This window comes from Vanessa atalanta, chromosome 5 (genome assembly GCF_905147765.1).
Source record: "Vanessa atalanta chromosome 5, ilVanAtal1.2, whole genome shotgun sequence".
Lineage (NCBI taxonomy): Eukaryota > Metazoa > Arthropoda > Insecta > Lepidoptera > Nymphalidae > Vanessa > Vanessa atalanta.
Window position 1 is genome coordinate 10,704,397 of NC_061875.1, and position 13,776 is coordinate 10,718,172.

General features: G+C 32.3%; 1 protein-coding gene across 1 annotated transcript in view; it reads left to right on the forward strand.

The window, feature by feature from the left end:
* The window catches only part of LOC125063878 (protocadherin-like wing polarity protein stan), a 166,508-nt gene that overhangs the window by 131,013 nt on the left and 21,719 nt on the right, over window positions 1-13,776 (forward strand). Inside the window, exons 4-13 of the mRNA XM_047670553.1 lie at window positions 722-775; window positions 3,847-5,030; window positions 6,363-6,564; window positions 8,373-8,513; window positions 9,861-10,090; window positions 10,326-10,451; window positions 11,467-11,633; window positions 11,775-11,917; window positions 12,560-12,730; window positions 13,171-13,358. Coding sequence (XP_047526509.1) covers window positions 3,907-5,030; window positions 6,363-6,564; window positions 8,373-8,513; window positions 9,861-10,090; window positions 10,326-10,451; window positions 11,467-11,633; window positions 11,775-11,917; window positions 12,560-12,730; window positions 13,171-13,358 — 2,492 coding nt within the window. The 5' untranslated portion in view covers window positions 722-775; window positions 3,847-3,906. The remainder of the gene's footprint in view (window positions 1-721; window positions 776-3,846; window positions 5,031-6,362; window positions 6,565-8,372; window positions 8,514-9,860; window positions 10,091-10,325; window positions 10,452-11,466; window positions 11,634-11,774; window positions 11,918-12,559; window positions 12,731-13,170; window positions 13,359-13,776) is intronic.

Genomic DNA, 13,776 nt, shown 5'->3' on the forward strand with positions numbered 1-13,776 from the left:
CCACGCATTTGCGCCATGCGTGTGGCCCTGACAGTTTGCTTTTTGTGTTGCCAAAATTAATAATTGCAAGCAGTATAACGAAACCTTCATCGATAAATAGATTTAAGATTTCAATAAGCTTTTAATAAATATTTTTAAGACCAATAATTACATTAATTAAACCAAACTAACCAGTATTACGGCATCGCTACAGATAATCCGAAACTTCATAAAAATATTTAATTTCAGGTAACTATAAAAACAAATAAATGAATATTTCATTTATAGATTAATAATAATAATAATCATTTTTTAGATTTTATTTTGAGCGATGTTAAAAATGATGTTTAATTGTTTGAATAAAGAACTTATCGTATATGTTACGAAATAAATTGAACGATCTTGTTTCAATTTTATTAATAAAATATTTAAAAAAAAACTGCTCTATTTTTAAATATTTGATTATTTTATTCAACCATTCCTTTGTTTTATGAGTTATGTTACAAAACCAAATCATTAATAATTGTCAAATACTCCCCTGCTTTGTTTTGAATTTCAAGCTTCACTGCAACATTACGTAGCAAAATTTCATTTTAATAATCATTTGTATCAATCATGTTAATTATTTATAGCTTCAATACATTGTACAAACAAAATTACGTTCATGCTCAATATTATAAAATATTTAAATGATTCAGAAGTTCACGAATATGAATAATGAAAGGTATTTTTTTTGTTACAGATGGAGACGAGTACGAAGTAAAGAAGGAAAATTAAACTGAAGCATCAAATAAAGGTAACTTTTAAAGTAAAAGTATTAGTAATCGTTGTTCATCCACTGTGGATGAATGACTTAAACTTTGATTATAAATCAAAAGCGACTCACGACGTGTTTTCGTTTCCTCAAAAGTGTTGTCACCTTTATTATTGACGAATAAACAGAAATATTTTTGTATTCGCTTTTGATACTTCACTTTAATGTTCTGTGCTCTCCGCCTATCTTTCGACACCTACATTAACAATTTATGTCGTCGAAGAAGTCATCAATTGTAATTTAACATTTAAATACGACTAAGAAGAGAAAATAAATTGTAAATCTATAACCCCTATAAAACTTTTTATTAGTAACAGATAATATACATTATTACATGTAGTCATAAAAAAATGTGCCTTTCACAAAGTCCCTATTCATGTCTAATATTTCAAATGTGATGGCTTTATTCAAACGTTCGATGAAGACCTTTTGGGAGACCTTCGTAGTGGAATTGATGAGTTTATTTTTCACCTAAGTAGTATGTAGATGTTAGTAAAAATATATTTCCTTCTTATCGTTTTCCTAATCTTTCTCACTAGTTTTTAAGATTCTTAAGATATTTTTCCTATTTGTGCTATAGAGCTCGGTTTTCTTTAGTGATTAAAGATTTTAACTTTATTTAATCATGCACCTGAAAGACAATAAATTTCATTCTGATCGAATTGAGGTAAAAAATTCACTGTTTAAGTAAATCGATACTGACGAAAAAAGTTTAATTCAATAATAACATTGTTTTACTCTTAGTACTCAACTACTTTACTTTCACAAGATTTTATTTTTATTTTCAAATTAGTTTATATAGCATTATCAGACACTAGAGGTAGATAAGTTAAGAAGATTTTGTCGCTAAATGTACTTGCTTCCACCGTATAAATACATATCAAATGACCGAATAAAGGCGGGGATCGCTATCGGATCGGCAATTCCGAACACGTTTAATAGATAGCACCATTAGCGTTAGGGTGACTGGAATGTTTGAAGATTTGCTTTAAAAATATCTTAGATTATTTAATGAGACAAATCATTGATTTACATTTTTGTTCTATAAGAAAATCGTTTTAATATTAAATGTGTTTTTTTATGACTTTTAGTAGGCGTACGGGCAAATGAACATTCTGATGGTATGTGGTCACCACCGCCCATAGACATCAAACCTTGGTAACTGATGTTATGTATATCCTTTGTGTCTGTATTTACACTGTCTTACTCACTCTTTAAACTGAAATACAACAATACAAGTATTGCTGTATGCCGGAAGAATGTCTGATAAGTGGGTGGTACCTATACAGACAGGCTTTCAACAAGCCCTACCAACCTGTATGTTAAAGTAAACTTTTATTTGACACATTATACAAATTTGAGAACATTTTACGTATTGGGATGGGTCCTAATAATTAATTTAAAGAGCTAATTTTAAGTTTTAAGTAAAATAATATTGAAGAAAAAAAACAATGAATTCTTTGGTACTATTGAGATTGATATTTAAATTTACGTATAAAATAACTACTTCAATTATATTAAATTAAACTTTGAGTTAAAATATTAAATTAATTATTATATTTTGTCCGTATTTTCTTAGAAATCGTAGTCAACCTTCGAAGTTTCCCCCGGTGACCCTCAGTCTGATACTATACAAAGCATTTTATTCTCTGGTATTGTTACTGATATCTATTTCGAATCCATTTACTTATTTTGGACTTTAAAAACAAAACCATATTAAAAATATTTTACAATATTTTATACAGAGTTACATAATATTGGAAGAGTAGTTAAATTTTTCATTTAACTTCACCTACGACTATCTATGGATCAAATTATATGAATAAATTTAAACATACCACTCAACATATTGACCTAAAAATTTGTACGCACTATAGTTAGAGAACATTTATTATATGCTTAAAATATTATAATTCCTTAAAACGGCCGCCGCACACAACTTGTTCATAAATTTAACTCGATAAAACATTCAATATTACCTTAAAAAGTAAATCTTAACAAACACCATTTTTTTTATTCACAAAGGTACATAAATATATTTTATTTATGTTTTATAGTATAATATTAAAATTATGTATCTACAATTCGCCTACTTATCGTGCGAAAAGCAAAACTTTATCATAAAATTTTTGCCTTTTATGTGATAATGTTGAAAAAAAATTGTTTGTCCGATACCTTTCGCACCTAGTAAATTCATTGTAAGCGTAAATTGCCATCGTGCACTCCCATTAATTGCCACCATTAATCTTGAACCTTAGCCGGTTTATGTCGAAAATTGCCGAATTTTGCCGAAAATTACCGATCGCTGTGAAAACCAATAATTGTACAAGATATTAGAGGGTAGAGATTCTGCTGACGCGTAGATCTCGGATTAGCTTTTGTTTGTAAAATCCGCTCTTATTGGTTTTAAGGAGCTGGTATTATGTCAGCCTTTGAACGATTTTCCAATCCCTTGAAAATTTCAAAGTTATGAATTTTAACACATTCGGTGTACCGATTGTGTATATTTAAAGAATAGATGTGATATTTCATTCGGTTTATATATACTACATACATAAACCCTTTATTACACTCAATCACAATATTGTTTTGTTCATAAACTTATGCAAGAGTCTATATTTTATTTATTAAAAATGAAATCTGTAGTATTTGTAATCTTAAGTATCTTTTATATTTAATTAATAGCAAAATATTACGTAAATTCTAATGTTGTTTATTTTTGTGATTGAGAACTTTCACAGTTAGTTAAGTAGTACTGTATAAATAAGAAATAAATAATAAACAAACAATTGGGCACGTCTTTGACAGCTTGGCAAGTACTTATTTTAATCATCCGTAAAATTTCCTTTGTTTTAAAGTTATTCATTTATTTCTATTATTGAAATTGAGTATAATTTTTGCCATTATCTCAATGGACTTTGTATAATATGACTTGATGTTAAAAATGAATTATACCTATTATATATATATATATGTAAAACTAATGTATTTATATGTAAAACTTTCACTAAATTGACTGGAATGTAAGATATTGATGTAAACTTTTTTCACAGATGGATAATCCGAGCTTACGGCGAACGAGGCGGCGCTGCTGTAGGTGAACAGAAAACAGCATGGCGCGGTGGGCGCACGCGGTGCTGATCGCGCTGGCGCTGTCAGCCGCGCGCGCCTACCTCATCATCATCCCCGACACCGCTCCGCCGGGCCATGTCGTCCTCGACGCAGCTGTGTACAAGCTTGGCTCCGAACGCGCATACAACATTGACGTGCATCGCACCGCTAACTTTGTACACCACATCCTACGAGTCAATAGAACTAGCGGTCTCGTGACGTTGCGTAAAAGGCTAAGATGTGATGGCGTCCTTTACCCCAACCTTTTCACATTTTATGTGGATTCTACCTCCGAACGCATTCGAGACATCGACTATTACAGCTTACCGATTAGAATATTGGTGGCCGGGGAGGATTGCAGCAGGCGGCACGCTGATTTGTACGATATCGATTTCGATCGCGTATATGATCAAAATGACGCTGCCATTCAGTATGAAGATGACCATATCAGAGATAAGAGAGAAGTCATCTACCAAGAGAGTATAGACTGGAGGTTGTTAGAGGAAAGCGAGTTAGGGGCTAGTCAATATAGTGTATTGTCAACAGCGTATCCGTGGTCGAACGCGATGTTCGAGGACTTTGCGGTTACGAATAAAAGTAGAAAAAAGCGATCTCCTTTAGTACCTTTCGATATGGCCATAGATGTAAAAATAGCTGAAGCAAAACATTGGATTTCCGAAACGTATGCCAGTTTTGCAATACCAACGACGGACCGATGGCAGGGGATTTGTTTAAAAAAGTCGCAATTCGTAAATTCGTTGACGGCATTTCTGCCGAGAACAGTACAAAAAATGTGTAGAGTGCAATTTTTGGATGTAAGTGATCCACGTTTTATAATAGAAAACAGCCAAGGAGACTTGGTGGCCAGCAGTGACGTGTGTATTCAAGAACCAATGTGGAAGGTTTCCGTGCTCTTCACATTTGATTGTGAACGAACTAACATTGTCGATTCAGATCACAGATTGAAAATAGTGTATCACCATCAAGAACTTAACGATACGGATATAGCGAGAAGGGTTAAAAGGGAACTGCGTAATCAGTCACCATACTTTGAGCAAGCATTGTACGTGGCATCTGTTGCTGAGGAGCAGCCACCAGGAGTTATAGTCACGACAGTCAGAGCACGGTAATTTCTTTTTATTGTACAATCTTTATATCTTATACTTGAACTTTTATTATTTCTTTTAGAATGTCATTGACGTACTAAAGACAAACCAAGCAACATTTTAAAACGACAAATGCCCTATTCCCAGCACTATCGTTTTAAGGACAATAAATTTTTATTACTTAACACTTTTACACCGTCTAATATCGTTTCATTCTATAAACTAAATTACACTAATCAATGAGTCATGAATGCCACGGAAGTAACACCAGGATAATAAACCATCTGCCCTGCTTTAATTGACTCTAAGCTGGCTCGTTGAGCTTTTATGATCTCATCTATTTTATGCGGTCCGGAAACAATGTAATCGTGACGACTAACAATAGCCCACGAGCTATAAAGCTAAAATACCTCAATTACTGTGACTTGCTTATGGAGTCATTGGCATATAAGTAAATGTTATTTGGTAGTTCAGAACAATATAGTATGGTTATTTTATTTGACGAACGTACTTGTTAATTTAATGTCACGTTTAATGTATATATATTTCTATTGACTTTGGATAAATGAGTTGTGATAATTATATATACATATAACCAGCTACCCGTACTGTATTTACACGGGTAGAACAAAGATCTTCGTAGAAAAAAGAAATGAAATACAAACATATAAAAAGTATAGATATTTGACATCACAATCCGATAATTAGTTTAAGAATGCGTACAGGACAAACATACAAACATACGTTTTTAATTATATAGAATATTGTCACATAAAAGGCTTCCTGTATTTTCTTAAGTTGCTTAGAACATATCGCTATATTTTTTTTTAGGCGTTATTGCTGCCTCTTGTTATATTTTACCAGTATTCTGTATAATTCTAATATATGTATATGTATGTTTGAAAAACATACCCGCTTCATTAAGTGGTATAAATAACTTCATTAAATAGATAAGAAGAGGGAATTTACTCAATTTCCTCGATTTAACTGCGTGAGACTACATTTCCCTTTGCGGGGTTATTGCGCCGCCGCCCATGTAATTAGATGCGGTCGTGTACGAATAACAAGTATGTTATGTTGTTTGTACCGCTTCTAACTTTTTGTTGCTGATTTTTGAAGGACTCAAAATTAGCATTGTGCCTTCAAGTCATTGAAATACTTTATTTAGTAGAAAAATCAGAGTCTACTTCCTGTTTTAATATTTCAGTCTATGCTACACGGGTTTGAACCTCGCAGAACAAAATTAACCCCTTGGGATATTTCCTCTGACTTCGTCTCTGGGCGTAAAATAAATATTAAGAAAACAAAAACACATCTTCCTACATATTTATGATTTATAACACTTGTTACAGTGATCCAGAAAACAGTCCCGTCACGTATTCCATGTCAAGCCTCCTGGACTCACGATCAGCTGGTATGTTCGCCGTGGACACGAGGACGGGCGTAGTCACCACACAAGCCCGATTGGATAGAGAGAGACTCGATGTCCATTACTTCAGAGTCGTAGCTCAGGATGACACGTTCCCACCGAGAAGTGGTACCACAACACTTCAGGTAAGTTACCATTAATTAATTAATCAACGATTAGTAAATGTACAATATATATATCTTCATAAATAAGTAAGTAAACCACGCTATGCTTTTGCTACATCCGGTTTTGACAGTTGGACAAGAATTTCTTCTGACTTTACCACCAACATCAAAATGATTGTAAAACCAAAAAAAACTCAAAGAAATCAAACTATTTTTAACCGAATCGTAAAGCGTTACTTTTGGCTCAAAATGTCGATCTAACGTTAAAACGATCAGAAAAAATCAGTCAAAAACTATTCTTAAAAAAGAAGCAAATTTATAAATTACTTAGTAATAATTTTGTACCCTGTAGACCCTGCAAATATCAAATCCATGTATTTTTATAAGATATATGTTTTATTAGAGAGTAATACTCTTTCTACCAGGTTTTACTAATGAGATGATAAATTACAAATTTAGTGCTGTATGACCGGATATGAACTCATACCATTCGATTCAATTTAAAACGTTCCATCTTAGAGATATCTTGACTTACAAAAACATCAACTTTGGTATAAATGTACAAATAAAAAAGTAATAAAACACAATCTCTCTTTATTTAAGACTTCCGTATCTATAATGATTCTTATTAACATCTCATTTAGAGTTCGATATTTGAAACTCCAACGTTTTGAGATATCTAAAGTAACTTAGTAGTACTCTGTTGCTTCTAGATTGATCTCTGTGTTGGTCCTGCTTTTGATCTCTCTCCGTATGTGTCGGAATGACGTCCCTTCTGGACTATCAGAGCAAAAAAGTGCACCTGTTTGTGAATACTTGATCGACAAGTTTGGTGATATAAACTCTGAATATATTTCATAGAGTAATTAAGAATTGAAGTCGACATAGCAATTCGTTTTTTTAATAATTAAAATCTGTTAAAAATTAATGAATATGTCTCGTCGTATGAGGAGTTGATAGCGTGGGCAGACAAACTCGCTTTAGATATCTTTTTTTTTCAAATATTTCATTAATAACATCTCATAACAAATTCATAGAATATATAATTGCTTATTCATTTATTAATCTACATATCTTAACGGGATACATATATTAAATAAGCTTGTAGATATGTCATAGATGACTTACAAATGTTATATCATTGATTTGGTTTATTTAAGGCACTTACAGCATACTAATTAAATCTATTATTTAAATGTAAAGAAAGTACCATAATAAATACCAATTAACTTCCCACAGAATTAAAAACTTGAACATTATTTGTCCTTCCTTCGTATGTATGATTATAATCTCACTTACTAATAACGTATTATAATAAACCTTTTTCTAAATGAATCAAAATAAGTCTCTTCCTGTTACGATAATTCTATTTTAAGGATTTATTTTTGAACAAAGATTTATTTCATTAAACGAAAAAATGTAATAAACTGTAATGTGTTAACGTAAATTATCATTCAATTTGTTGTGCAATAGACTTCATGTGTGATATATGACAAGTTTAAGTTTCGGGCTTCCTTTTTTTTTGTGGCCATATTTTTCCCAAATATTTTTTCATATAGTGTTGTACTCGTGATAGCCGCTTTCTCAACTTCATGCTGACTGCAATGAAAGTTAATTCCCGACGATATCACAAATTAAGCTTGTAAAAACTTAGTGTTCCTTTACATTGAACATACCATCCCTTACACACTAGACCATCTAGTTATTGAAAATAAATATTGTCTACTCTATATATAAATATAAGTATATCATTATAGTTTGCCTAACGTCATACTGTGTAATAACTACGTAGTAATAAAATTATAATAAAAGATTTTTTTCTTTTTTAGATAAACGTGTTGGACTGCAACGACCATTCGCCGATATTTGAAATGCAACAATATGAAGCGTCAGTAAGAGAAGGCGCAAGCCCTGGAACCACTGTCTTAACCCTTAAAGCGACTGATCAGGACATTGGAAAGAACGCTGAGGTACAAATCATAAAAATAAGACTACCAAATTATGGACTTAAGGGATTGAAAACACTACAAATAAATTTACATTTAGGTGAACTACAATGAACGAGCGATAATATGAGCCATGAACACTAGACTCACTTAATCAAGTCATTGAAAATAATTATTAAATTAAAAATATGGAAGCGAAGATGGAATTGTGAAAACACAGTAAACTTATTATCTTACCATTGGATTTTACTAACTTCATATTGTCAATTTGGCAATTTAAACTAAAAAGAGCGCTGAATTTAGTACACACGAGCGAAATAATTTAATTTTTAACATGGCGCTCTAATTTTATCTTGAAATTACGCGAAGACTTTAAAAAAAAAACCGAATTCGTATTTATGTTGCTGACTTCAGGTTATAAAAGTCACTTTCATATATCATATATCAAATAAAAGTCGTTATTATAACACTTAGGATAGGTACCACCCACTCATCAGATATTTGACCGCCAAATGTGTTCCAATTTTAAGGGCAAAGTCACTGTAACTACAGGCATAGGGGATATAAATTATTATTTCACAAGGTTGATGCAACATTGGCGAAGTAAAGAATAGTTAATATTTATTTACAGTGGGTGACCACTCACCATAAGTTGGCCCATTAGCCGATCTGATTGTTTAAAAAAAAAAACATTACTTGAGCGAATTTTTACTTGCTATTATCCTTTAAAACAATCATTCAAATACCCAAACTCCTTTTAGAAAACTTTTCTTAAACCGTTAATCATAATTAAATCCAAAGTTACATCAAGTCATGGTCATTATTCGTATAATTTATCTCCATAATTAAAACAAGTTTGACAAGCAACAACCAACTTGTTATCGCGAAACAATTATCATAAGCTGGGAATAATAGATCGTTTCATGAGACCGCATTGATATTCATGACCTTATTAATATGTGTAATGAATAACGTATTATTTGCTGGGATTCTTTTAAGTTTCATTGACTTATATCGCGTAGCTTAAGGTTGCTTCCTAAATTATATCTTAAAAGCAAATACATATATGATAATGATATAATGATTGCTCTATATCACAGTTTTCAGAGTGTTCGGCGTTATTTAAGTCCAGCATAACGGCAGTAACAAATCTTTGTACTATTTATGGCTGTTATAACAATTTTAATTTATTTTTACAAAAATTTAATTATACATTATCAATGTGTAGAATTCTTTGCGTATTAATGTGTAATCTCTTCGACATATTGTCTTATATTTTTTGTAAAAATGTCATATCTGAAATTTAAATGCCAAGCGTGATTTTAAGGTAATAACTGTAACTTATAATATTATTTTATATCCAAACCTCAGGTGGAATATTCAATCGATTCAGTTAAAGCGGAAAGCTTGAAGCAAGAAGATTTAAACGAGTCTATAGATAGCACAGAACATGTGGACGCACACGATGTTTTTAGAGTTGACGGCAGAAGTGGTGCGCTGCTGACTCGATCCACCCTGGACAGGGAGAAGGTGTCCCGATATACTGTGATCGTGAAGGCTACAGATCAAGCCAGCCCACTCTCAGATAGATTATCCAGCAGGTAAGATTCTTTCGGAATTTAAAAACAAATTGAAATTAAAAAATTTATTGTGTACAGATTTTTGCGCAGTCCGAATTGAAGGCGATATTGTTAATTTATGATACTAATATTTATCTCTATGAGGCATTCACAAACGTACGTCTATATAATTTATTGATCAGCTCAACTTGGTCTATTATTGTTCTTAATCAATGCAGTTAATCTGAATTTTCTTCAATAAAAACTTTTTTTCTAGTGCTACAATCCATGTCAACATTCTGGATGATAACGACAACTATCCTCAATTCAGTGAGAAGACGTATACCGTGAATGTCGATGAAGATATTAGTGTCGCTGACAATCCTGTAATTGCCAGAATAAAGTGAGTACATTTCAAGAAATAACTACCAGTCATCATTAAAGATGTCAGTCCAAATTATTGATGACTGAATAAAGTTAAATATTAAGATTTTTTTTATAATGTTACTAGATAAAATTTTAATAGAAGATTAATACCCAATACTTGCATCCATAGTATAAAATCACTGTATCGTAAAATAAAAGACAAGTTGCTCCATTTCCTCGCTTCTTTTAAACATTAGAACACCGAACGTCAGAGTACAGAAATTTATAAGTCTGGAATAAATCGTTGTTTATGGATATTGCATTTTCCGATATATTTAACATGAAATATACAGTTGAAAACCTACTGTGGGTGGTTTTATTCAAGGCAAACAATAGATTTGGCATTATACGTTATGAAAATATAGAAAATATACATATATTTCGTCAATATATGTTCTATTAGTCATCACAATAACTAATGTGAGTATCTATTTTTGTAAATTCACTTACGAGACAGATATTTTCAAGTTACGACAGTTTCGTTGTTGTTTGTTGTGGCGTGATAGCTGTCCAATTCTCTTAATAGAAATATGGCGGCAATTTCTATAAATTGAGACACGACCGTGCTTGGCTGAAATTTTTGAAAGAAATTATATTTAATCTACTTACATTTAATAATAATGTCTTGTCACATTTTCCAACCTGTATATTTTTTTAAAATATTGTCTCGCCTAACGTGTCTATCAATTAGCTGAATACCTTAAGAATTTTTATTAGTCACTTATAAACGAGCCTTTTTTACTGTCTACTATCTGTGCTTTTAAACTTTTTATCTTTATGTATTATAATCTAAAAACGCTTTGTCGAAATTACTCATTTAAAAATATTTTGTCCAAAAATTTCGAAAAGTATTATTTTTACCCTTTAGTTTCATTACCCTTTAAAATTTGGAAAGCTAAAAATCATTGCAGTTAAACAATTAATCAATAATTCTTAAAACTTGGGTAATAAAGGTATAATATAAATGACAATATCTATATTTTTGCTTCTAGAGCTACAGATTCAGATGTGGGTTCAAACGCGGCCATCCGATATGCGATCATCGGTGGCAATACACAAATGCAGTTCTCGATTGACAGCCTCAGTGGGGACGTGTCATTGGTTAAATCTCTCGACTATGAACAAGTACGCAGCTACCGATTGGTCATCAGAGCCCAAGGTAAGATACTACAACTACTAAACAATTCATACATACCTAAATTGTACCGCAATAACACGTTAAATAAAAAATAAATAAAACAAACATATAACTATTGGGTGATTAATAGTTGTAATTAATATAATAACTTTTTTGTTTAAGATGGTGGTAGTCCGTCCCGGTCGAACACAACACAATTACTTGTGAACGTCAAAGACATAAATGATAATTCACCACGTTTCTACACCTCACTGTTCCAAGAATCTGTGAGCGAGAATGTACCAGTTGGATACAGTATTGTCAGGGTAAGTGTTTGAAAGAGAAGATTTAAGTTAAATGTAAAGTAACAGCTTGTAATGTTTCACTGTTGTGAAATGACCGCCTCTCCTCATAAGAAGAAGTTTGTTCCCTAATCATGCTCCAATGTCTATTGGTAGACAGACATATGTTTCAGAATTCTATCTGTGACATAATCCATGTTTCTTCACGACTGAAATAAACAAAATTTAATAATAAGAACGAAACTCCGAACACGATTACAAAATTACTACATTAAACCTAACTTTTTTAATTAACGTCTTTAATCAATCTAAAGTAATCTCACAAATGTCTCAGTATTTAATTTTTATTTTGACTATTCCGAAAATAATTTATTTTTATTTTTATTAAGTAATTTAAATTGCAACAATGATTACTAAAATATTTTAATGCCACTAGGATCTACTAGGTCTACTAGATCTCGTGACATCATGAGATTAAAATAGGATTAACGGAAAAAACCTATGGTTTAGTAAGGTTGCCATGGTATAATTGTGACAGTGCAATTTCCTTATTTTAGCGCAGCTTAAGAATCGGTCTATCGTTTGTTACATATGTTAGGACGATTTAAATCTCAGATTGTAGATTAAATATAAATGTCAGCGATTAAAGTATTAATTAATTTGCAGGTACAAGCATATGACGCAGACGAAGGTGTAAATGCTGAACTAACATACACCCTGGCAGACAAAGAGTACAACGGCAACAATGATTTGCCAATCACGATTGATCCTCGATCCGGTTGGGTGTATACTTCGACGCAGTTGGACAGGGAAATTCAATCAAAATATCAACTTCAGGTATGTGGAATTTACCTTTTTTTAGATATGAAGTTTTCAGAAATAGATCATCAGTAATTTAATTTAAGTGTTATAATAAGTATTAATAGTTTAAAAAATCATCGAATTGTCGAAAACTATCTAGTAATATATGGACCGTAATACCGCTGAATCATACGAACACCAATGGAATCCATAAATCAAAAAGACGTCAGAAAAGAATTTGTAATGAGTTTGAATGTGCTTTTTATCTAGAAACCTTTTAGGTGACTCAAAAATACTTAAAATGAACAGGAAGACTTCTATTAAATCTCGAAATTCTTTTCATTTCATGCAGTTTCTTTTGACAAATATAACTTTTTTAGGTAGGAAGTAATACATAACATAAATTTGTGCAAAGTAAGAAGTATGACAGAATAAAAAAAAAAAACATTTTTATTAAGTATGGCCAATATTTATAGGTTACAGCCACGGATAGCGGTTCACCACCTCGGTCAGCGACGGCCTCAGTAGTGGTGGTGATACAAGATGTGAACGACAATGATCCGGTTTTCTCTCCACCACAATATGAAGTAGAGTTAGCGGAGGACGAACCCCCAGGAACTCCTGTAGTCACTGTCACTGCAACAGATGCTGATGAGGATAACAGGCATGTTTATTCTGCATTATACATAATTTACGCATTTTTTTAGATTTGATTTTAGTATTTACTGGCTACTTGTCTCAATAACCTAACCTTAGCCCATTCGTGAGCCGAGATGGCCCAGTGGTTAGAACGCGTGCATCTTAACCGATGATTTCGGGTTCAAACCCAGGCAGGCACCACTGAAATTTCATGCGCTTAATTTGTGTATATAATTCATCTCGTGCTCGGCGGTGAAGGAAAACATCGTGAGGAAACCTGCATGTGTCTAATTTCAACGAAATTCTGCCACATGTGTATTCCGCCAACCATCATTGGAGCAGCGTGGTGGAATATGCTCCAAACCTTCTCCTCAAAGGAAGAGGAGGCCTTTATCCCAGCAGTGGGACATTTACGGGCTGCTAATAAAAAAAAAGCCCATTCG